We start from the raw sequence: 25896 nt of genomic DNA, 5'->3' as shown, positions 1-25896 counted from the left end.
ACATTATTCCTTGACAAAAAATTAAAATGTCAATATTTTTGGAGTATCTCAATAATGATAATCAGACGATATTATGTAAATCCAATGTCACCTTGAAAACAGGTCTCGATCCCTCGTTCTGGTGAATAAAGAAGTCAATAAAACGGTACTTGAACTAAAGTGTTGGTTCCTCTTCCCACTGTGAGTGAGGAAAGCTTTATGTCCACAATATACAACTACACTATTATGGGTTTTCTCTCCTTTTAAGAAATATGTTATAGTTTTATTGATTGTTTTGTCCTTCAAATGACTTAAAATGTTATGATCAGGTGAAACGTCTGGACAGTTACTCTCACCTGAGGTAGTTTTGAATTCATTCTCTTTGTACTTTTAATCAAGGAAATACCAGTGCTTTTCATTCTGTGCCAAAGAGGAAAGCAAAGAGGACAACAAAGAGGAAAGCAAAGAGGAAAGCAAAGAGGACAACAAAGAGGAAAGCAAAGAGGACCACAAAGAGGAAAGCAAAGAGGACCACAAAGAGGAAAGCAAAGAGGAAAGCAAAGAGGAAAGCAAAGAGGAAAGCAAAGAGGACCACAAAGAGGAAAGCAAAGAGGAAAACAAAGAGGAAAGCAAAGAGGAAAGCAAAGAGGACCACAAAGAGGAAAGCAAAGAGGAAAGCAAAGAGGACAACAAAGAGGAAAGCAAAGAGGACCACAAAGAGGAAAGCAAAGAGGACCACAAAGAGGAAAGCAAAGAGGAAAGCAAAGAGGACCACAAAGAGGAAAGCAAAGAGGAAAACAAAGAGGAAAGCAAAGAGGAAAGCAAAGAGGACCACAAAGAGGAAAGCAAAGAGGAAAGCAAAGAGGACCACAAAGAGGAAAGCAAAGAGGAAAGCAAAGAGGAAAGCAAAGAGGAAAGCAAAGAGGACCACAAAGAGGAAAGCAAAGAGGAAAACAAAGAGGAAAGCAAAGAGGAAAGCAAAGAGGACCACAAAGAGGAAAGCAAAGAGGAAAGTAAAGAGGAAAGCAAAGAGGACCACAAAGAGGAAAGCAAAGAGGACCACAAAGAGGAAAGCAAAGAGGAAAGTAAAGAGGAAAGCAAAGAGGACCACAAAGAGGAAAGCGAAGAGGAAAGCAAAGAGGACCACAAAGAGGAAAGTAAAGAGGAAAGCGAAGAGGACCACAAAGAGGAAAGCAAAGAGGAAAGCGAAGAGGACCACAAAGAGGAAAGCAAAGAGGAAAGCGAAGAGGACCACAAAGAGGAAAGCAAAGAGGACAATAAAGAGGAAAGTAAAGAGGAAAGCGAAGAGGACCACAAAGAGGAAAGCAAAGAGGAAAGCGAAGAGGACCACAAAGAGGAAAGCAAAGAGGACAATAAAGAGGAAAGCAAAGAGGAAAGCGAAGAGGACCACAAAGAGGAAAGCAAAGAGGAAAGCGAAGAGGACCACAAAGAGGAAAGCAAAGAGGACCATAAAGAGGAAAGTAAAGAGGAAAGCGAAGAGGACCACAAAGAGGAAAGCAAAGAGGAAAGCGAAGAGGACCACAAAGAGGAAAGCAAAGAGGACAATAAAGAGGAAAGCAAAGAGGAAAGCGAAGAGGACCACAAAGAGGAAAGCAAAGAGGAAAGCGAAGAGGACCACAAAGAGGAAAGCAAAGAGGACCATAAAGAGGAAAGTAAAGAGGAAAGCAAAGAGGACCACAAAGAGGAAAGCAAAGAGGACCACAAAGAGGAAAGCAAAGAGGAAAGTAAAGAGGAAAGCAAAGAGGACCACAAAGAGGAAAGCGAAGAGGAAAGCAAAGAGGACCACAAAGAGGAAAGTAAAGAGGAAAGCGAAGAGGACCACAAAGAGGAAAGCAAAGAGGAAAGCGAAGAGGAAAGCAAAGAGGAAAGCAAAGAGGACCATAAAGAGGAAAGTAAAGAGGAAAGCAAAGAGGACAACAAAGAGGAAAGCGAAGAGGAAAGCAAAGAAGATCACAAAGAGGAAAGCAAAGAGGATGCGAAGAGGACCACAAAAGCTAAAAAAAAAAGAGGAAAGCAAAAAGGACAGAGTTTTGGAAAGGTGTAATGCTGCCCCTCTCCTCTGCCGCAGCAGCCCCAACACCCTCCTCTCCATCTCCTCCTCTTCATCTCCCTAACTCTTCTGATGCCGTGTGCTCTCAGAAGCTTCACCAGGGCGTTGGTTCTTACCCTCGCGCCGGTACAATGTGCTGGGCAGAGTGCTGGAGCTCCAGGACAGGGACCAGTGGCCCTCGGACCCCGGCTTCTTTTTGGAGGAAGCGTCCCGCGATCGCCTGTACTCCCAGAAACAGCGGCGCTTTGAGGGTCGCTCTCCGGTCGGACGCGCTGGCTCCGTCTCCACCTCTGCAAGAAAAATACATCACCAGAGTCAAGATGAGGAGCAAAACAAAGAGTTTTTGATCCAGATTAATTACTTTTTGTTCCTTTTCCTAATTCAAACAAATAAAAATACCAATCAATATTCAGGTTGTTTTTCGACATTTTTTTTGTGTCATGGCACACATTATTTAGTTTGGTTCTACAGCAAAACAAATCATTCATTGCCAATAAAGATACTCAATAAACCTTCTGAAAGTACATAAGCCATTCTGTTCTCTTCTAGATCAGTGCAATCAAAGTACAAAGATACTTTGTCAAACCACTGTAACCTCTCAAATGCAAAGTGATGTTAATGGAGTGGGAGTTTATAAGTTCTCCTTCTTCCCACTCCATTTCGCGCTAATATGCTTTATAATTTGTCTTACTTGTGAAACATGGTGGACATTCAAATGAAGAAGTAATTGTGTTTTTCAGCACATTCAAAACAACCAAAATGCTGTACAGACTGCGAATATTAAATAAATTCAATATGATACAAGAAAAAACAATAACGACAATTCAAGATGATCAGGTTTACACTTAGTTAAAGGCCAAAGCAAAGATGTGTGCTTTGAGTTTAGTCTTAAACTCCTCCACACACTGAGCGGAGCAGACATGAAGGGGCTGATCCAGTTAAAAAGGCTCCATCTCCTCTGGACACGATCCTGGAGGCTCCATCTCCTCTGGACACGAGCCTGGAGGCGCCATCTCCTCTGGACACGAGCCTGGATGCTCCATCTCCTCTGGACACGAGCCTGGAGGCTCCATCTCCTCTGGACATGATCCTGGAGGCTCCATCTCCTCTGGACATGATCCTGGAGGCTCCATCTCCTCTGGGCATGATCCTGGAGGCTCCATCTCCTCTGGACATGATCCTGGAGGCTCCATCTCCTCTGGGCATGATCCTGGAGGCTCCATCTCCTCTGGACATGAACCTGGAGGCTCCATCTCCTCTGGACATGAACCTGGAGGCTCCATCTCCTCTGGGCATGAACCTGGAGGCTCCATCTCCTCTGGACATGAACCTGGAGGCTCCATCTCCTCTGGGCATGAACCTGGAGGCTCCATCTCCTCTGGACATGATCCTGGAGGCTCCATCTCCTCTGGACATGAACCTGGAGGCTCCATCTCCTCTGGACATGAACCTGGAGGCTCCATCTCCTCTGGACATGAACCTGGAGGCTCCATCTCCTCTGGACATGAACCTGGAGGCTCCATCTCCTCTGGACATGAACCTGGAGGCTCCATCTCCTCTGGACATGAACCTGGAGTGAGGTTTCCTTGTGCCTGTCAGTACGGGCTGCAGCATTCTGGACACCTGCAGTTTTCAGAGAGAGTTTTGATCCAGGCCGACATAAAAAGAGCTACAACAGTCCAACAAAGATGTAATAAAAATAATGGATAGCTCGCTCAAATACTTTATGCGGGTGATAGATTTTCATTTTTCATCAAGGAGCCTGAGCCAGGAGGGTCAGACTTTTAACATAAGAGCTGCAACATGATGCATTTCTTGTGTTTTTTGAAATGTACTCTTTTAATGGATTTAATTTACACCATTTCATTATTTTTCTACCTCTTTACTAACACTTTATTCCCAATGGAGCAATTCAAAAGGCTCAGGGCAGGTGCAAAGCAACACTCAACACTGCCTTAAATGGACGCCAAGTACAAAAACTTGAGCTAAATCATGTTTACAGTGGACACTTTTTACTTTTACTTCACTACAACAATTACCCAACCAACACTCTTCATGCACTGTTCACTTTCTGCACTATTTCTGACCATCTGTCATTTTTGTGTAAATATCTGTGCACATACTGAGACATTGATCTGAGAGCATGAATCTGTACTGTAAGTAGAAAGTACTTTTCAGATGGAAGGATTTATTTTAATCATGTTTAAATTTCAGCATTTTGTTCAAGTCCAAGGTTTGAGCAAACAAAAAACATGCATAAAAGTCACTGGAAAAATTCTGAAATGTATTTGAAAGAACCTGTTGACCAAAGATCTGCGCAATTATTAACCAAAATTGCCTGTTCTCAAAATCTATGTGAAATACTTTTACTTCAGATTTTTAAAGTGCTCCTTACACTTTTACGTGAGTATATTTTTAGCTCCTACTTCTTCCACTGCCAGACGCATTCAAAGCTGAAAAATAATCATGCAAGTGCTTATAAGTAGCTCAAAAATGTGGAATTTGTGACGCGTTTTTTCAAAGAAAGGATTGTGCATTTTGAAGTCGTCTTTTTGTCTTGTTCCTGGTGATTTTGTAAGAAAAGCACTTACACGGCTAAATCAAGTTTGACTGATTTCATTGATAGAAATGGATACAATTTCGCTGACGTCGTCAAGAGTCACTTTGCAACAAAAGCCTCACCAAACCATAAAAAAGATAGTTTCAGTTTGTGGAAGTTTAGACACAAAGGCACTAAACGTGGTGCGAGCCAGTGAGGATTTACTCGTGAAACTTCATGATTGCAGAAATCATGCCTTTTCTCAGCTGAGCAGCACAGATGGGACGAGAGGAGGAGGAGGTGTCACCTAATGTGCAACTGACTCCACAAAATGTCTGATGAGATTTGGGAGATGCACTGTCTTTAGGCTGTGAGAGTGACTAAAATGCATCTATTTTCATACCATTTTCAGTATGTAGTATGTAATATGTAAGATTCACACGTATCACATACATCTCACATATTCTAACCCTGAAAAAACATGTTTAAAATGTCAGCCGCAGAATTTAAGATTTAAAAAAAGTTTTTCTCAGTTTAAACATTCACTCACTTTGGATGAACTGATCAACGAGTCTAGTGATGGTTTGTGGACTTAAAAACTGCACAGGAAACCTCAAAGCTCCACCTATGATGTCACAAATCTGGGACATTTGAAACTGACTTGTTTTTTGAGGCTCACAGATAGAGGACGTACAAAACAGGAGTCAAACCAGCGTAAATTAGGCTAAATACGACCTTGTTTTGATGAAGAAACAGTGTTATAACGTGGTTTAAAAGTCAGTTTTGCATAATGTAGTTATACAAAATCAACATTATGAGCTTTTAACCTCGCTACAACAGTGTTTTCTCATCATTAGTTTACTCAAAGTTATATTTTCATTGATTCCTACATGTTTGAGTTAATCCTGTTTTGTCCTGCAACTGTCCTGTTTTCACCTACCCCCTATCTCCGCCCACATCCCTGTACATAGTTTTAATTATTTTTAAAAATTACTTAGAGTGACACATGTAGCGTTCTAAGATGTCATGTGGTCACTATTTAACTATAAATACATGTAAATGACAGTCCATTGCTTTACTATGGAGAGGCGGAGCTTATCAGTATGAAGAGGCGGAACTTATCAGTATGAAGAGGCGGAACTTATCAGTATGAAGAGGCGGGGCTTATCAGTATGAAGAGGCGGAACTTATCAGTATGAAGAGGCGGGGCTTATCAGTATGAAGAGGCGGAGCTTATCAGTATGAAGAGGCGGAACTTATCAGTATGAAGAGGCGGAACTTATCAGTATGAAGAGGCGGAACTTATCAGTATGAAGAGGCGGGGCTTATCAGTATGAAGAGGCGGAACTTATCAGTATGAAGAGGCGGGGCTTATCAGTATGAAGAGGCGGAACTTATCAGTATGAAGAGGCGGGGCTTATCAGTATGAAGAGGCGGAGCTTATCAGTATGAAGAGGCGGGGCTTATCAGTATGAAGAGGCGGAGCTTATCAGTATGAAGAGGTGGAGCTTATCAGTATGAAGAGGCGGAACTTATCAGTATGAAGAGGCGGAGATTATCAGTATGAAGAGGCGGAGCTTATCAGTATGAAGAGGCGGAGATTATCAGTATGAAGAGGCGGAGCTTATCAGTATGAAGAGGCGGAGATTATCAGTATGAAGAGGCGGGAGGTGGAGCTTATCAGTATGAAGAGGCGGAGCTTATCAGTATGAAGAGGCGGGGCGTATCAGTATGAAGAGGCGGAGCTTATCAGTATGAAGAGGCGGAACTTATCAGTATGAAGAGGCGGGGCTTATCAGTATGAAGAGGCGGAGCTTATCAGTATGAAGAGGCGGGGCTTATCAGTATGAAGAGGCGGAGCTTATCAGTATGAAGAGGCGGAACTTATCAGTATGAAGAGGCGGAGCTTATCAGTATGAAGAGGCGGAGATTATCAGTATGAAGAGGCGGAGCTTATCAGTATGAAGAGGCGGAGATTATCAGTATGAAGAGGCGGAGCTTATCAGTATGAAGAGGCGGAGATTATCAGTATGAAGAGGCGGGAGGTGGAGCTTATCAGTATGAAGAGGCGGAGCTTATCAGTATGAAGAGGCGGAGCTTATCAGTTCTGCAGTTTTGATCAGGAAGTCAATGGACCTGTTTTTTTTCACTATGTTGCTTTATTGCAATATTGTAGTTTGCAATGAACAAAATGTAAAATGTAAAATATGTTATAATTTAATGTTACTACCTGAAAAAAGCATAATAATGTCACCTTCAAGGCCAATACACTTAATTATGGAGCAATGGTGTGTGCTCAATGTGCAAAGTCTGAAGCAGCAAACATTAAAATCCCAGTGTGAGATTAGACTGCGGTGTGCATAATCATAAATAATAGCATGATAATAAATAATGCAGAGTTCCATCAGCAGCAGAGGCAGCGTTAAGTTACAGCAGATACAGAGATGCTCCATTGGCCCCGTCAGAGGATTAGTTCTTATGTAACACGGTTACAAAAGCACAAAGCCCAGACACTGACATTGTCTGCGGCGTTTGGCCCATGTGAAGCAGAACTAGAACCAAACATCTGAGGCTAAGACTGTTGCAGATGTCCTGATTGAGTGTCGACAGTATGAAACAATAACGTAATGTTGCAGCATTAGAAGTGTTTTATACATAATGTTTAAGAGCCTCAGCCATTAAAGATAAATGTGCCTTTTTGAAACAACAGCTTTAATCTCTCAGAGTGAAGTCATTCATGCCACATACAAGACTAATGCGGGTTTAGGCTCCGCCCCTTTGGTGAGTTTGAATATTAGATATTATTTGATGTAATCTTGAGCCTTTTAGAGGATTTGTTGCCATTAGTTAGAATACAATTAATACACATTTCACACTATCATAAAGTTCAAACTAGAGACAAAAGTGAGCCAATGAAGCTAAAACACACAGTACTCTGAGGACAGGCTGTGCAATCAGTAACACAGGAGGGACAAGATTCTAGTGGTATTTTCGGCTACAAACACACAAAGAAATTGAGTCTACAGTTCCTCTGCAGCTTTATTATAGTGAGCTAATGTAATAGTTTAGGTGTTTGCTTCAAAGAATGTAATATAACACAGGGATTTATAATCAGAGACCAGCCTCTGAATTAGGGACGATAAATAGTCTTAATAGACTTTCTTTTAGAATGGAGCAGGTTCAGCTCAGCCCAGATGAACCTGTCCTCACACTGTCCTGGGACAGAACATCAGCAGCAGCTTTATCCTGAAAACTATTGTCTGTAGGTTATTGCATTTGAACCTGTTAACACTTGATAAAGAGACTTACATTTAGCATAAAATCCACTCTGTCTGTTCTGCATTTACATGTGTCCAAACGGCAATTTAAAGCCGACTCTGCTGAACTGCCCACATGTTGCTGTTACATCTAACAGTGTAATCTGTGATGCGCCGCGTCTGACGCTCAAATGCTGGATTTGCTTTTGCTCCAGTGTGAACTTTCCTTTTGGAAAGACCTGTATTCATTATGTCAGAATATCAGCTTCAAAATTCGAATAGGTTTATGTTTCTGACTGTGATGAACTAATGATGAACTCTTTCATGTTTCCAAACCCTCTGATTCTCCGGGTTCTGCCATCAGCCTGGGCTGGAGTCTGGAGTAAACAGGAGGTTTGTCTTGGCTTTAAATGAAGCTCTTCATGAAATGCAGAGCAGACGTAAGCGTGCACGAGGGAGCGTTCTGCACTAACAGCACCGTGTTTAACATAAACAAAGCACAGGTCAGCTTCATCTGTTGTTCACGTGGAGGCGTGTGGTGAAAGCAGAAGCACATGCTGTGCATCAGCTGTGGCCGACGCCCGCGCTTTTCAAAAGGCCCTTATTGTACAATATTGTGCATTAATGTACACACATACTGTCACTTATGCCTGCGGTTATATTTGTTGCCATTATTACAACCTCAATTTTCACACATTTTTATGGGCCTATGGGCCACAGGGTGAAGGGATGGATGGGTAAAAATGTACACTGCAAAATTACTTACTTAAATTCAAATATAAATAATTCAAACATGTTTTTTCAGGGTTAAACTATTATAAGTGAGAAATGTCAGCATTTAAAATCCCAAATCTGATGGAACAAATGATCTTCATATTTTGGGCCACTTTATTCTTCTCCGTGTCTTCATGTCTGTAGTATGTGTGTGTGTGTGTGTATGTGTATGTGTATGTGTATGTGTATGTGTATGTGTATGTGTATGTGTATATGTATATGTATATATAAATATATATATATATATATATATATATATATATTTTTTTTTTTATAATTTACTAAAGTCTGCGTTTGCCCTGGTTGAACAGAGGCTGACACAGCAGTGTTTCTACATTATACTCATGGATTTCTTCCCAGAGTTAGCGCCTCTCGGATGCTGACTGTATCTTTTCTCTCCAGTCACGCTCTCGTTGCCTCAGTCTTAACACAGAGGAAACTTTACCCTGACGTGTGTGACTTGGATCCAGAGGCCTCTCCGTTACCTCGGCCTGAATGAGCGCCACAGACACGAGCCATGCTAGCGATACTACCAACGCAGAGTTTCCAGGACACAAGAGGGCAGAAAATCAGAGAGCAGGGGATATTTTTAATGTATAACATGCAGCTAAAATATAATAGAGATAAGAAACATCCACGTATAAACTAGCAGTAATGACTGCAGCAGTAGCAGAAATAGTTGTTAAATGAGGAGTAGCTAGAGCAAAAGGTCGTTTTAATTCAATTTCATTTATTTTTATAATGCCCAAAAAACCTGACCAAAATGTTTCATTTTACCATCAGAAATTTAGAAAATGAAACAATGAAACAGTCATTGGTCAATAAGAAAGAAGGAGATTAATCAACGTTCACAAGAATCAAGCCAGTGAAGGAGAGATCCCACTCCCATGGACTGGGCCGGGACTGGACCGGGACTGGGCCGGGACTGGACCGGGACTGGACCGGGACTGGACCGGGACTGGGCCGGGACTGGACCGGGACTGGGCCGGGACTGGACCGGGACTGGACCGGGACTGGGCCGGGACTGGACCGGGACTGGGCCGGGACTGGACCGGGACTGGACCGGGACTGGACCGGGACTGGACCGGAACAAAAAAATGTCTTATTACATAGAGTCAAATCTACTCAAATTAAATGAAATATGTTCTTGATTCGGGTCATTTGAACTTAGATAGTACCTTTGCAGTGCACCTTTTACCCAGGACCCAACAGGTTCAGAAAATCCAGGACATTGGGTCAAATGCAGTGGACAGAATGTACCAACAATGGATTAAATAACAAAACCATTTACTTTCCTATAACTATAATCCGTTGGGTTTTCAACAAAGGCGGTAAAAAAAAAGATCTGGATTTATAAAACAGACTCTTACTCCTCTGCATCAAACCCACAAACTTGGTGACGCCCGGCGAAAAGTGGAAACCAAAAGCACTCTGCATTTGCCCCACTTCCACGGCAGATTGATTAACGTTACAGTGAAACGTGAACGTAGTGGATGTTGTGCAATGGCCAGACGCCCTTGAGACCGTATTTGTTGCCAGTGCACTATTTTTGCTCATTTCTGAATACATAAATACAAAGTGGCCCCAGAATGTCTCAGGGGAACCAAACGCAAACAAATATGCGGTTCTATTTATTTATTTATTTTTTACCAATTTACGGTAGTATGAAAATAAGAAATGGACCATAACAGCATCAAGGAAAATACTTCTGAAAATTGAACAGGTCTTGGCATGATATGTTTATTGCCATTGAACGTAATAAAATAATAATAATAGCAACGTCAAAAGAGTCAAATATGGCATGCATTTTATTATGATCTAAACATTTTCTTTACTGTGTGAAAGTTTGTCGCTGTTTTTTCCATGAGCACTGCAGTGGCCCAGCACTGTATTATTCTAAACTAAACCAAGACTAAGCAAGGATTAAACCAGCTCTAAAGCACCTCTGAGAGACGATAACCAGTACAGACTGGGATCTCAATCAGGCTGCACTTAACTAGGACTAAAATAGGTATAAACCAGGCCAAAACCAGGTCTGAACTAGGACTAAACCAGGTCCAAACTAGGACTAAACCAGGTCTAAATCAGGCCTAAACCAGGTCTGAACTAGGACTAAACCAGGTCCAAACTAGGACTAAACCAGGTCTAAATCAGGCCTAAACCAGGTCTGAACTAGGACTAAACCAGGTCTAAACCAGGACTAAACCAGGTCTAAACTAGGACTGAACTAGGACTAAACCAGGACTAAACCAGGTCTAAACTAGGACTGAACTAGGACTAAACCAGGTCTAAACTAGGACTAAACTAGGACTAAACCAGGTCTAAACTAGGACTGAACTAGGACTAAACCAGGTCTAAACTAGGACTAAACTAGGACTAAACCAGGTCTAAACTAGGACTGAACTAGGACTAAACCAGGTCTAAACTAGAACTAAACCAGGTCTAAACTAGGACTAAACCAGGTCTGAACTAGGACTAAATCAGGTCTAAACCAGGTCTAAACTAGGACTAAACCAGGTCTAAACTAGGAATAAACCAGGTCTAATTTAAGCAAACATAAACAAAAAACATTTAAAGTCCATAATGAGTTATGTTAAATAAAATCTTACTGTACAATAAAAATAAAAGAATTATGTTCCAGCCTTCATATAATGATGGATAAATCGATATAGTGAATATCATGACAGGTGTAGTCCTACTCCAGGTGTTAAGAGCCCACGGTAAATATAAGAGCAGCGATTTTGGAAATATTCTGATCCAGTCGTCCAGTTTTACAGCCTTTCCAGAGCAGGTGAAATATCTGTAGTTTTGGCCAGAGCTAGTTTCCATGTAAAATGTATGGATTTTAGAATCATCCGAATGAAAGTGCAGAATTTCAGTGGCAAATCTTCATATCGCTCTGTGCAGTTTCCATTTGTGTGTGAGACAAATGCAGTGGAAAATAGAGCCACGTGGGGTTTTCAGACGTTCTTGTCAGGGTTTGGACGCTGAAACCCGGCGACCTTCAGCGCTCATTAAATCCTCACTCATTCTTCCTGGTTCTAACACAACTTTACTTAACTTGCTGCCCAATAATCTGTTTAGACGTTTAGATCTCAGCCCTGGTTTATTTAACGTGAGCTCATGCAGAGTCCTGGTTTAGTTCCTCGTCCAGGTCTTAGGTCATGTCTGGACCAGAGACGGTTTGTGTGCGGGCAGACGATTAGGCAAGCTGTCTTTATAAAACAGACTAAAGACTGCAACCTAAATTCAACTAAAACTACTTATTCCAGAATCTGCTGTGAAAACAGTGGAAGTAGTGAGGGGTGGGCTATATTTTCACAAAAACTTAAAAAATGTGCTAAAATGTGACTGTAAATGTCTTCATTGAGGTTCGAGTGTAGCACAAAAAAACATAAATAACCACAAAATATCCCAATTGCCCTTGTTTAAAGAGATTATACTAACTAGACATTTTGATGTATTTTTGATCACATTTTCACATCTCCAAAACAACTGGGACATTATACATGTTTAATACATCTCCCATGCCACTCCCAACCTCTAGTAGTATAAATATACGTACAAGTAGTATGAGTTGATGTGTTTTATTATTTAATCTGAATGCAGAACCTTTGGCGATACTGCTCCCCCTGCAGTTCCCTTGTGAAAATACACTGTGAGAGAACGGACGCAAATCTTTTTCCTCTTTCTTTCTTTACAGATTGAATACAGTAAAATCACAAACAAAAACATCTCACTTGCCAAATATAAAGGACTCAGGAGAGTTGTCTTTGGCAAATGTTGCAAGGCTGGTTTTCCGTCAGAGACAGCAGGGGGCGACGGCGAGCACTTCAAACAACCCGAAAACAAATTTTTAACCCTTCTATAAGATAAACATTTGATAACAATACAACAAACTACCACATTTGCACTGTATTTTAGGATCATAACAGCACTCATAAAAATAGAAACCTTATGATGCTTCAGTTCAATAATAACCTTTAGGCAAGTTATGCACTTTTTATAATGATCGCATGTGTTTTCTCTTCTTATTCTGAGTACGACTTTGGAGCTTTAACACTGCTGCAGGAAACTGACAATATACTGACAATGCTACGAGCCACAATAACTCTTTCCATTGGGGATAATAACAGGCTTTTAACTGCCCTGACCTACAAAACTTCATCATGTTGATCTCACTCTGCAGTGGAACGAATGAGACAAAACACTCACGATTGATAAAATCGCGACAAGAACAAAGGCATGAAATTCAAGCACAAGTATTTCTTCTGAGATAATGGGTATTTAACAACACATTGGAGTCCATTTGTAACTTTATAAAGAAAACCTGGCTTTAATTCTCTTTTTCCAAAGTGGCTTTACATGTTGGTTTCAGGAACAATCATGAACCTTTTGAATTAAGACTGCGTTTGCCTTTTGTTACTATAGAATTTCATCACGTGGCAGCCAATCCCAGCCAACTCGCCTTTCATTAAATCAGATTAGGCCGCAGTTATTTTATTACTTGGTTTACGGATTTTTAAATTCAATATATTGAACATGAAATATAAACATAATTTCAATTCCAAAAGATTTTTTCTTCCGGGTTACCCAAAAACGGACCACGCGAGGAGAGGGGGGGATGTGTAACAGCAGGTGAGTGTTCAATAACAGTAGATTTAGCGCGTTTTACATTGGTAGAACTGACGCTTCTAAGTGTGCAGTCTTAGTCACGGCAAAACGCGCTGGAGAAAATGTGGTAAACGGGTTTAAAATGTGTATTCTAAGCTAAAAACTGTTTTGTTTAGCTGCGCAAATGACTGAAAGGATTTTTATTTGCACTCTTCTCTTTTATGTGATTTCATTAGTTTAGACAATCAGTTGGACTGATTTAAAAGGGAGTTGGACTCCGAATACACGTTACCCTTTGTGGCTAGGTGTTTTTTTTATTATTCTTTTTTTATTTAGTTAATTTTATCGTATTTCTGTTTTTGTAATTTCTTTGTGATTTTAATGCATTTTTCCTGCTGTGTGAAGCACTTTGAATTGCCTTGTGTATGAAATGTGCTCTACAAATAAACTTGCCTTGCCTTGCCTATTTGCGATATAAAGGCGCAGCAGATAAGGAAACGGGCGCGCGCGTCTTCACATGTTCTCCCGGGACCTTGCACTGGACAGCGACGCTCCGTCACAACAATGCTTTCTAAAATAAATGACTCCCGCAGGATTTTGGCGTAAAATTGCTTCATGTGCTCTTATCTTTTTTTACTTAATGCCGCTTTTTATATTTCATTTAATATTATTTTGCGTTGTCGGCAGTATTTTATAAAAACATTTTTACAATAATTTATTTTATTTATATTGTAGAAATCAATAATCTAAGTGTGGCGGAGCCGTAAACCATGTAATAAAATAACTGCGGCCTTAGATGCGTTTATTTGAAAGGGAACACTGCAATTTCATAAAAGACATGAATAAACATGAGTAAAACAGCCAGTAGTCCCCTCTATAGTCCTGTACTAGTCCCCTGGCCATGATGTTAAAGGGCAATAAAACACATTTACAAGACAAACATGCTGTACATGGTTATAGTACAAACACAACAATAATAAATGAGAAACATTCATGTGGAAAAGCGTTCTCTCTTTCCTCCACCATTCTGCCGTTTCAGCTACAACTCGATCTCCTCAACCGCAGCAGCCAAACAATCAGCAACAATCTCCGTCTCCTCACCACAACCAAACTAACTACTCACAATGACACAAACACCTTTGAGTCCTTGCTCAATTAAACTCAACGCAAATATCTGCCACTTTAATTCAATTTAAAACAGAAAACGCACACAGAGAGAGCAGGAGATAAAAATAAGAGGAAAAAAGGCAGCATAATATGTAGTCACGTGTTGTCCAGGGTTATAATGGGCAGCGTTGCTTTGTTTACATTCTTGGTTTGAATAAAAATACATTTTCAATCAAATAAAGTCAAATGAGGGCGACTGAAGGCTTCTCGACAGATGTGCAAACACTCTTTTCATGTGTTTTAGAGTCTGTTTAGTCCAGATGATCAAAATACGTCCAGGATTATTTTTATACCGTATTTTCTGGACTATAAGTCGCACTGGAGTATAAGTCGCACCAGCCAAAAAATGCATAATGGAGAAGAAAAACACTTATATAAGTCGCAATGGAGTATGAAATGCAGTTGCAAGTGTGAAAATAACAAACACTATCACATATAAGTCGCTCCGGAGTAGAAGTATATAAGTATAAAAGTATAAATATAAGTATAAATGTAGAAAAAGGTTCAGTTGTAGTCATCTGGACTCAGTTTAGATGTCCAGGTGACGACAACTGAACCTTTTTCTACAATGGAACACTCCTGGACGAATGAGGGATTACACCCACATATAAGTCTAAATCTCACCCCGGCCAAAACTATGGAAAAAAGTGCGACTTATAGTTTGGAAAATACGGTAGTTGACTAGTCACGATTAGTTGATTCATTGCTGTAGCCAACAGTTTTAGGCCAACTGAAGGACGTTAAACTCAAACATTGAAATGACACTGACCACATTCACTCTCAGACGAGCTGGTCAGTTCTGCCTCTGCCGCCGTTTCTTCTCCTCCCTCTTCCTCTTCCTCCTCCTCCTCTTCCTCCTCTTCCTCTCTCCTCTCCTCCTCCATCCCAGTCTCTCTCTTCTCCCCTTCGGGGCCCTCGTCTCCTCTGCTCTCGTTGGGTTGCGCCTCCTCCAGAACGACCCCCATCTCGCCGTCTCCTCCTTGACTTAACGAGTAGTTGTGCTCCAGGGTCAGTTCCTCGTCCTGCGCCACCTGATAAACCTCCACGGATCTGACCAACTGCTCCTGGCCCACTCGCTCCTGAAAGAAAGAATACATCAATACAACAAACGCATCATCGTATTCGAGATAGAGAATATTTCCCCACAAAATACTTTATATCTGTAATATAACTTTTGAACAAACGTGACAATAGTTCTCCTCAGTAGATATAAGTATCAGATACAGCTACACTAAAACTAACATAGATTATATTTCTCCCTTTCACTTGGGAAATATTGCTTTGAAAATCACAATTCTCAAAACTTTTCCCATTTAAGTTGAAGCTTAACATATTTATGGCAAAATTACTAAAAACTCTGGATTTTACAACAAACATTAGACCTCGTGCAGGAGAGTGTAACTGTACAGTGTAACAGTGTAATCTGGTGCCAAACCTGTCTTTGTTTACATTGTTCCCGCAAAGAGTGAACTAAAACTAAACCCAAACCTTAACTTAAACTAAAATAAAACGAGCTATCCAAAACTAAACCAAAAACTAAACTAAACCTGCCTCGTATGTGCACAACCTGCCCCAAACGTACATAACCTGCCCCGCATGTGCACAACCTGCCCCACACGTACACAACCTGCCCCACATGTGCACAACCTGCCCCACATGTACACAACCTGCCCCACATGTACACAACCTGCCCCACATGTACACAACCTGCCCCAAACGTACATAACCTGCCCTGTATGTGCACAACCTGCCCCACACGTACACAACCTGCCCCACATGTGCACAACCTGCCCCACATGTACACAACCTGCCCCACATGTACACAACCTGCCTCAAACGTACATAACCTGCCCCCTATGTGCACAGCCTGTCCCACATGTACACAACCTGTCCCACATGTGCACAGCCTGTCCCACATGTACACAACCTGCCCCACATGTACACAACCTGCCCCACATGTGCACAGCCTGTCCCACATGTGCACAGCCTGACCCACATGTACACAGCCTGTCCCACATGTACACAGCCTGTCCCACATGTACACAACCTGCCCCACATGTATACAACCTGCCCCACATGTGCACAGCCTGTCCCACATGTGCACAGCCTGTCCCACATGTACACAACCTGTCCCACATGTGCACAGCCTGTCCCACATGTACACAACCTGCCCCACATGTACACAACCTGCCCCACATGTGCACAGCCTGTCCCGTATGTGCACAGCCTGTCCCACATGTGCACAGCCTGTCCCACATGTACACAACCTGTCCCACATGTGCACAGCCTGTCCCACATGTACACAACCTGCCCCACATGTACACAACCTGTCCCACATGTGCACAGCCTGTCCCACATGTGCACAGCCTGTCCCACATGTACACAACCTGCCCCACATGTACACAACCTGTCCCACATGTGCACAGCCTGTCCCACATGTGCACAGAATGTCCCACATGTACACAACCTGTCCCACATGTGCACAGCCTGTCCCACATGTGCACAGCCTGTCCCACATGTACACAACCTGCCCCACATGTACACAACCTGTCCCACATGTGCACAGCCTGTCCCACATGTGCACAGCCTGTCCCACATGTACACAGCCTGTCCCACATGTACACAACCTGCCCCACATGTGCACAGCCTGTCCCACATGTGCACAGCCTGTCCCACATGTGCACAGCCTGTCCCACATGTACACAACCTGCCCCACATGTACACAACCTGTCCCACATGTGCACAGCCTGTCCCACATGTGCACAGCCTGTCCCACATGTACACAGCCTGTCCCACATGTGCACAGCCTGTCCCACATGTACACAACCTGCCCCACATGTGCACAGCCTGTCCCACATGTGCACAGAATGTCCCACATGTACACAACCTGTCCCACATGTACACAGCCTGTCCCACATGTGCACAGCCTGTCCCACATGTACACAACCTGCCCCACATGTACATAACCTGTCCCACATGTGCACAGCCTGTCCCACATGTACACAGCCTGTCCCACATGTACACAACCTGCCCCACATGTACACAACCTGTCCCACAGCTCAGTGTGAGCCGGTCAGTGTGTTTTCAGGGCAGGATGCAGGAGTGCCCAGGGCAGGGCTGAAGTGATTAATTGAGTTTAGATTATTATTTAATTGCCTCGATGATTCATTTAATTTACATATTTAATTAAAACTGCATGAATCTGTAGCACATGAAGCGCATGAAACAACGTGTGGCGCTTTTGCTTTCCGCGCAGACCCATTTGGTTTCATTTAGCTTCAAAACGTTGTTATTTTTGTAAGTCAATTGGTGATATCAGACAAATCGTGCCAAAGTTTGATTCAATTGAACTGAGACTGACTCACAAAAAGCTCTTCAGGAAAGCAGATACTGAGAACAAAGTCTAATTCCAGCCCGATGACCAAACCTCTTACATTTGGCCGCGGGCCGTCTGTGGTCGTGGATGTGGTCGCGCCGGTTCGGCCTTCGGTCACTGTTGCCGTCGTGTTGTTCGAGACATTTTGGGACAGAATTGTGGGAGGTGTTGAGACAGATTTGGTAGCCGTTCTCTTTCTCCGCTCTTCCTCTTCCTGTTCCTCTCGACTCCTGCTCAATCGACCAATCAGAACGGTTTCCTCAGAGAAAACCTGGAAGAATAAAAATCAACCGATATTTAATAAATGTACAGCGCATCTTTTTTTTGTAATCATCTAGTATTGATTGGCAGTTTTTCCTGCTCCGCCCGACCCGAGTCGACATCCAACCCAACAGGAGCTCAAATTACGACCCAGCCCTGAACCACGCACAGGAAAGTCTTTTGAACGTGCGGCGATCTAAGGTTTATGGACACTTTATTTGACATTTTACACTAAAATGCACAGTTTTAGACCCGTCTGGTGTCGCCAACGCACTCACGGGAAACGGCGCAGAAGTTTCTACGAGAGTTTGGGTCTGAAGCAGGATCGTGCAGGAGGAGGAACTCACTTTTCACTCGTAGATTATGAACCGTGACTTCGTTCACATTGGAGCATCATTTGTGTAGGAACCATTTTTTTAAAAACGCTACCGAGCACAAAACACCACTTGCCATTTTCTTTTCTCTCACCTTTTTATTTTGCCGTTACTTGTGTGAATGCAACAGTGATGTAGTTAAACAGTTGTACAGAATATGCATCAGTGCTGACTTAATGATTTGTTTCCTGTTGTGTGAAGCATTTTGAATTGCCTTGTGCATAAATTGTGCTTTACAAATTAACTTGCCTTGCCTTACTTTTACGGCACATTTTATTTCTTATTGAATTATCCATTTCCACAAATAGGATGTAAATATATATTTTATTGTCAACAGTCTCACAGTAACATCATGAGCCGTCACATTGTGTGCATCGTTTTGTTGCAGCGACGGCTAAAGAAACAGATGGAACTACATAGATAAGACATCCAGTCCAAACTGTGGCCCGGGAGCCAAATGCGGCACTCAGACCAATTTTTCTTGGCCCTCAGACCTCCTGGTGAAGAGGTCGACGTCATCCTGAGAAGTACTTTCTACTGCAAGTTTAAAATTACTGAGCAATATCTCAATCACTGACATTTTGCTATGACAGAGATCTGATCTGAAGGTTCTGAGCCTTAATGAAGGTGTCATGGCACTTAAAAACCACAGCTAAATGCAAAGGTATAGCAAAAAAAAACAAAAAAACATTTAGACTGAGTGGCAAGTGAGTGGCAGAAGTACAGACAGTGCAATTGATAAAATGTGTCTCTTTGCCTTTTTTCAGCCTAGTTTTTGTCCATGGAGCTTTTGTTTTGTTCAAATTAACTTTACAGGGAAAAATGTCAAGTGAAAGTAGTTTCTGGTTGTTAGCTAGTTTGAGCTTTATGACACTTCAACTGCTGCATAACAATTAAATACTCAACAAACAGATTACAGATACAGATTATTTATTGACAATGACTCTTGGATGAGAGTCGAAACGTCTAATGTTTCTAACTGAGTCCAGATGACTACAACTGAAGCTTTTTCTACAATCAACAAACAGACTCAAACACATCTAATTAAAGGAGAGAAAGGTCATGACTTGATGTTCTTCTCTTAGACGTCAGGTACAGAGTTGTAGACTTTTACATTCGTTATTCGATTCGAGCGGCTCTTTCACATTCTCGTTGCGTTTCAAGCTGCAACATGAGAAAATGTCATCGACTCTCATGTGTTTTTGCCCCTCGCTGCTAAAACTCAGAATGCTGTGACGTCGCCTGCATAAACTCTGTGTGTGGCCCGCGATGACGCCTCAAGACGCAGCCATGATCCTTTGTACCATTTCAATGCAGACAACATGACGACTATACGGCCCTCCACATGTGTCTGTAACAAAGCAGAACGCGCAAAACGAAAGTTATATTGCCTTTTACAAGTTGGTCCGCCTCTGTCGGTGCCACTGAGGTGTCCATAGGACATGTCACTCTCTATCATGGTGTGACTTGATTTAAATTTGACTTACGCAATGCATTCTGGGATTGAAACACGCCCAGCATCGTCATCACAACAAACATGACGGCGCCCGTGTCCCCCGCATGTTCCCCCCGCTCGCCTTTGCTACCAAAATAAAGGATAACGACGTACAAAAGGTCGATTTTGAAATATCTTAAAGTCGTGAGGTTTAGTCTCCTGATCGGGTTGAGAGAGACATTTCCGTCATTGACTGTTGAAGCCTGACCCCTGGACTGTTGAAGCCTGACCCCTGGACTGTTGACGCCTGACCCCTGGACTGTTGAAGCCCGCTGACCCCTGGACTGTTGAAGCCCGACCCCTGGACTGTTGAAGCCCGACCCCTGGACTGTTGAAACCCGACCCCTGGACTGTTGAAGCCCGACCCCTGGACTGTTAAAGCCTGACCCCTGGACTGTTGAAGCCCGCTGACCCCTGGACTGTTGAAGCCTGACCCCTGGACTGTTGAAACCCGACCCCTGGACTGTTGAAGCCCGACCCCTGGACTGTTGAAGCCTGACCCCTGGACTGTTGAAGCCTGACCCCTGGACTGTTGAAGCCCGACCCCTGGACTGTTGAAGCCCGACCCCTGGACTGTTGAAGCCCGACCCCTGGACTGTTGAAGCCCGACCCCTGGAGGTTACTGTGAGTCAAAAACTGGCGAAATTTGGATATATATTTTTTTGCCTTCAAAGTAAAAAAAATGAGAATTTGTCTACTGTCCGACTCACTTGAAAAATGTTGGGCCGGGTAACAGCAAACAGACAATTTATTTGGGGCCGCCTAATTATTCACATCAAAGGAAAAAGCAGCATACCCACAAAATAAATATTTGGACATCATTACATCCCTACTCCCGAACCCATCGCGATCATCTCCACTCCAGCAATTCTGAACCGCATCAAACCCTAAAACGTCTCCTGGCATGCGTTCTCGCGTCCGTACAGTCCAGACAACGATTAACGATAATTTCAAAAAAGACAATTGGTCCGGATTCTTCCGTCTGGTTTACCTCGGTGCAGGTGAGCAGCTCGGAGCCCACGCCCAGCCCGGGTTTGGTGAAGCGCGTCATCTCGTCCAGCGCGGACACGTCCCAACGCTCGGGCTGAAGGTCCTCGCCAAATCCTCCGTCGTCCACCAGATCGCTTAGCAACTCGAAAGGCCGTTTCCGTGGAGACGCCGGGGAGCCCAACATCAGCAGCACAGTCTGGAGCGGCACAGACAATGTATTTAAGGTGAGACCCAACAGGCAAGTTTGTTTTTGTGTCAGTTTCCTCTCAACAATAGGAGACGACAACATCTAACTTGAGTTATAATTTAATCTTATCCACTTCATCCATAGTTTTCTCTGGGACACTGACTTGAAAGAGTATTTTCTTAAAATGCATTTTTCTCTCACAGAGACATAAAGAGCTTACAGTAGCTCCTACACGCACCAAAATGTACAATCTTGGACTGAACACAAAGGATTTGTTAAAATCTAATTCTGAGCCTTATTTATGTAAGTTTTAACTAAAAAACTGAGACAAAATTAATACAAAAATATAATTATAATAATTCTATTGTCTAATAGAAGAATATTTTATTACTATTATTATTTTGGTATTGAGTAGCAAGTTTTTTTTAGTACCGTGACAACACTAAGGCCATTCAAGGACCAGCAGCAAAAATCCAACCACCAGCCACTGTTTATTTTGTTATGGCACAAAAAAAGCTTTAAGTTTTTCAAGTATGTTGTTCGAATGCTATTGGAAGACGTGGCTTTTACACGAGAAATAAGAGAGGTTTATTCTACGTCTCTTGTCCTGTCTCACCTGGTCGTAGTCAGTGCGTCCTCCGTGGGGCGACATGGCCAGAGGATAAGGGCTGAGCAGAGCCCTGTGTCCCCCATAAGCCTCCCCGAAGACGGGCTCCATCCCACTCAGACCCGGCTGACAGAAAACACACGGGACAAAGGGCATAAGCCACAACAAACCACATCACAAATGAAGCTAAACTGAGACAAAGCCCAGAACTAGGTCACGAGAACACATTATTGAGTGCGATGTGTCTGTGACAGAAAATATCACATAAACGAAAAATATTGACACTACTTAATGCCACTGAAACAATAACTCTGAATCCTGTTGATCCCAGTGAACCCTTTTCGAAATGTTCAAAAAAGCAGCCACTATGAGTATAATGTGCTATAATGAGTATCTATATTTTTTTGTAGAATCCCTATAAAGATAGTCCGACAATATTAATTAATTCAATCCAACAGAAATGTGTTTCTTTTAATTGTATTAGTGAGGTTCTTTTTCAAGCACGAGGTCCCATTACGTCGATCGCAATCTACCGGTCGATCTCAGCGGCAGTGGGGGTCGATCCCATATGTAGTGTATCGTCTGCAGTGCAAGTGACAGTGGAAACCACAGAGGCTCACACACCAGCATGAGCTACAAACTGTGTGCGAACAGTTTAAAGTGTTGTCCATTTCCTCGTGAGTTCACACAAATCTGCTGCAGAACCCACGCTCCAGGGAGGAAGGAAAAGAAAGAGCGGGCAAAGAGATGGAGGAGGAGACAGGTAGTGCCAAAGCCCATTCATGCGGTTTTATTCTTCTTTTATATTCTTATTATTGACATGAGCCAAAGCAAAGTCTCAAGCCTCACCCCTGAATGTTACCATGGAGCTCATCTCACGAATAACTAATATAAGAGTCAAAAGATAAAATGTGAAGCGAGGATAAGGTTCTTTTTATGTAGTGTGTATTTATGTTTTTAGTGCCATTATATATATATTTTCTTTATTTATTTTCCTCTCCCAGTTGTATACTGCAGCTTTTTAGACCTACAATAAAATCTCGCTAGGCTATAAAAGTGGCCCTAAAGGTGTCTATGCTGAATTGTCTTTAATTAAATTAATCATAAAAACCCTGTTAAATACTCAATGACAATAAATATATCTTTGGGCTTTGCTGTATGGTAAAGTGGCTCATGAACTGAAGAAGTGAGGGCACTCCTGTATTAAAGGGTAGTAACAGGCTTTTAGATAGAGACCCGTCGTCCTGTTTTTTGGACGGAGTATTTTAAAATGTGGACGGGCATTTTCGAGTGCAGGGACGGCCATTTTATAAATAAATCTTAGAAAAAAAGGGAATATCATCAATAAATCGGGCCGGGAAGCATTTGATAGTAGTCAAATGCCATTAGAGAATACTGTTTACAAGTGAAAATTTGCACGCTGCACGCTGATTGGTCGACAAAATTTGTATGCTTGGCTCTGATTGGCTGCCGAGCCGTGGTCCGGAGAAGGCCGAAGCTAATCGTTTTTTCGCCTAGTCGGCCCCCGAACCCCCGGACACAATTATTTGGACGGGAGTTTTCAAATCCAATCTAAAAACCTGGTTAGTAAAGGTGATAACGCTCAAGTCAATGCACTTTCGAGGCACTTCAAAGGTCACACATTAAATCACAAATACATTTTCAATCTGAAATCAACAAGCTTCATGCTACGTTCTGCTTGTGGGTAATTAGCATTTTCACAAACAAAGACAGATTAAGCAAATTAAACTGTCAACACGCACAAAGATAAGACAATTTGCTGCAGTGGACGGTGTTAAGTTTGGCACGAATATAATGGTTAAAGGAAAAGGGCAAATCAATGTTGACCTTTGTAACGTTGCATCGAAAATAAAACGGACAAAACCGCAGCGAGGAAATCCGTTCTGCTGAGAAGGCCTTTTTGCCATGTGCAGTTTGCCTTTCGAATACAAACTGACGGATTGAATTCCTCACAGTTCTAAACGTTCCAGTATTTCAATATTAAAGCGTATGCATCACAGAGACGTTTTTGACAGTTTTACCTGAGGCATCGCCCGCAGCTGGAGTGAGGCAGGTCACAGTGTAATTTCAACGGCTTCTGCTCTGTGAAAAGATGCCATGAAAAGAGCAAAAGCACATTTAAGGCGTTTTCTAATGCTGACTTCATTTAGTGGCTTAATAATATAGTATAAATTCAAGTTTTACACCAGTCGAGAAGCAGTTTGTGAAAAAAATGTGTCGAAAATTCCAAGTAAAGCAGATATCGACAACATATTGATGACGTCACGCTCAGGGGCTAGGAATTTTATCAAAACGTTTGGCATAATTTACAACAAACACATTTTTCTGAACATTTCAATAATAATTCAACAAAATCAAAGGCGTTCTTGTGCATCTTTATCGGTCAAATAATCATTTCAGGGACATTAGAGGAGGTTTGGCCCATTGTAAAAGGTTAGTGCAAGATAGTCAGGTCCGGATGGATGGATGGATGGGAGCTGGTTGCCATGGTAATGAGTTCACTTCTGTTTGTCAGGATTGCAGATTTGTTGACCTGGTTTATGGTTCGTATCTCTGCAATTGCTGGCTCCAGCCGCATGAAACAAAAACTGACACAAAGTTCAACATATCTGTCAGTATAAATACACAAAAAGGAAAAAAAAATCCCCAATAGTCTTTGAAACGTATCATTCAACTCCAAAGACGTGATGGTTGTCAATTGAAAGGACTTAAAAAGCATAAAATGGATATGTCTAGTTTGTGGAGCCAATCGCAAACAAATAATAATAAAATACAAAAATTATAAAAATCTCACATTACACAGGCCCCTCCCCCATGATCTAAGAGTAGGTGTGTTCAGGATGAGACAGACCGGCAAAGATCCAGTTTAACCCCATTGGTCTGCACGAGGCTGCGGGGCGTGTCTTCTACTCCCTGCTCGGACATTTCAACAAAAAATGAACGCGCCTTTAATGAGATCCTTGAATTCTACAAGGTGAACACAAACCCGAGGTGTTTTGGGCATGTCCCACCGGGAAGAGGCCCCGGGGAAGACCCAGGACACTGGAGGGAGGGAGTTGGGGGAAGTGTCTGGGGGAGTGGGAAGTCCGGGAGTCCCTGCTTAGACTGCTGCCCCGTGACCCGGCCCTGGATAAAGCGGAGGAAGATGGATGGAACGCAAACTGTTGCCCAACTGGGATAAAATGTGGAAAATGTTTTAGCTAAATCTTATATGGAATTACCATAGTTTAACTTTGTTTTAGTCAAATTATAGAATTAGATTAACTTTGTTTTAGTCAAATTAGTCCAAAGTCTTTCTGCTCCTTTTCATTTTTGCATGCTTATTCTATTTGTCACCAATTATGTCCTTTACACGTAATGAATGTAATAAATAAAATAAATGCATTCTTGCTCATGTGCTTAAAATAAAAATATTCATTAAATCCAATATTATACTATATTTAAATGTGTATAACACAAACGTGGCTGGATGAAGTTGAATATTTACCTGACAGTGAGAGGTGAAAAAGGCTGAAGAGGCCGAAGTCTTGTCACATGACTGTTCTGCACCAATCACCTCTCTGCGACCTGGGAAACAGGAAGAGAAAGTTATGTAAACATTAACTATGCATCAGCAGTATTACAACATGAGAATGGGTCAAGACTGCAGACGCTCACGGGACTTTTTAAGAGTTTTGGATGAATATGTGCAGCTTTAAACCGTTTAATCACGTTTTGTACAAAAGATTGCTATAAAATGATACTAAAATTGTTAGAAACTAGTAACTTGTCAGGCCTATACTAGAAAAGAGAGTGTCAATTTTAAATAACAGTGAAAAGTGCTTGAATGAAGTAGTATTTATCATAATATGAGTATATTCTGAGATTTGCCAATGGAACAAGCAGAACATGTATCGTTTTACTAAAAATACAAAAAAGACAAGCATTTTCTCAACTGAAATAACAAAACAGATGCTCCAGCTCTTGAAATAAGATGAAACCCATTTGTTATATTGGCAAATTATACTAAAAATATACTCAAACCCGAATAATATGATTCAATTCAGGCAATTTTTAATACCACGGCGTATACTTTTTCTTCCAGTATGAAAAAAACTATTGTCAAAACCCAATAAATGCTCAATCTATTGTCTATTGACCAAACCAGCAGACTTCAAATCTGATTTTACACTTAATTAGAGTAA

General features: G+C 42.0%; 1 protein-coding gene across 2 annotated transcripts in view; it reads right to left on the bottom strand.

Moving 5' to 3' along the window:
- LOC140378281 (uncharacterized) overlaps window positions 1-25896 on the bottom strand; it is an 84833-nt gene that overhangs the window by 24065 nt on the left and 34872 nt on the right. The window contains exons 2-8 of one of the 2 annotated variants that reach the window (XM_072464053.1): window positions 25200-25279; window positions 23734-23794; window positions 21701-21817; window positions 20899-21093; window positions 17836-18048; window positions 15171-15480; window positions 2167-2340 (exon numbers count right to left, since the gene is read on the bottom strand). In XM_072464053.1, coding sequence (XP_072320154.1) covers window positions 2167-2340; window positions 15171-15480; window positions 17836-18048; window positions 20899-21093; window positions 21701-21817; window positions 23734-23742 — 1018 coding nt within the window. In that variant the 5' untranslated portion in view covers window positions 23743-23794; window positions 25200-25279. The remainder of the gene's footprint in view (window positions 1-2166; window positions 2341-15170; window positions 15481-17835; window positions 18049-20898; window positions 21094-21700; window positions 21818-23733; window positions 23795-25199; window positions 25280-25896) is intronic. The other variant, XM_072464054.1, reaches the window with a different exon arrangement.

This window comes from Eucyclogobius newberryi, unplaced genomic scaffold (assembly GCF_026437365.1).
Source record: "Eucyclogobius newberryi isolate DKJ021-1_F unplaced genomic scaffold, fEucNew1.0.hap1 SCAF_4, whole genome shotgun sequence".
NCBI lineage: Eukaryota > Metazoa > Chordata > Actinopteri > Gobiiformes > Gobiidae > Eucyclogobius > Eucyclogobius newberryi.
The sequence above is the reverse complement of the archived record's forward strand: the minus strand, read 5'-3'. Positions and strand labels throughout refer to the sequence as shown.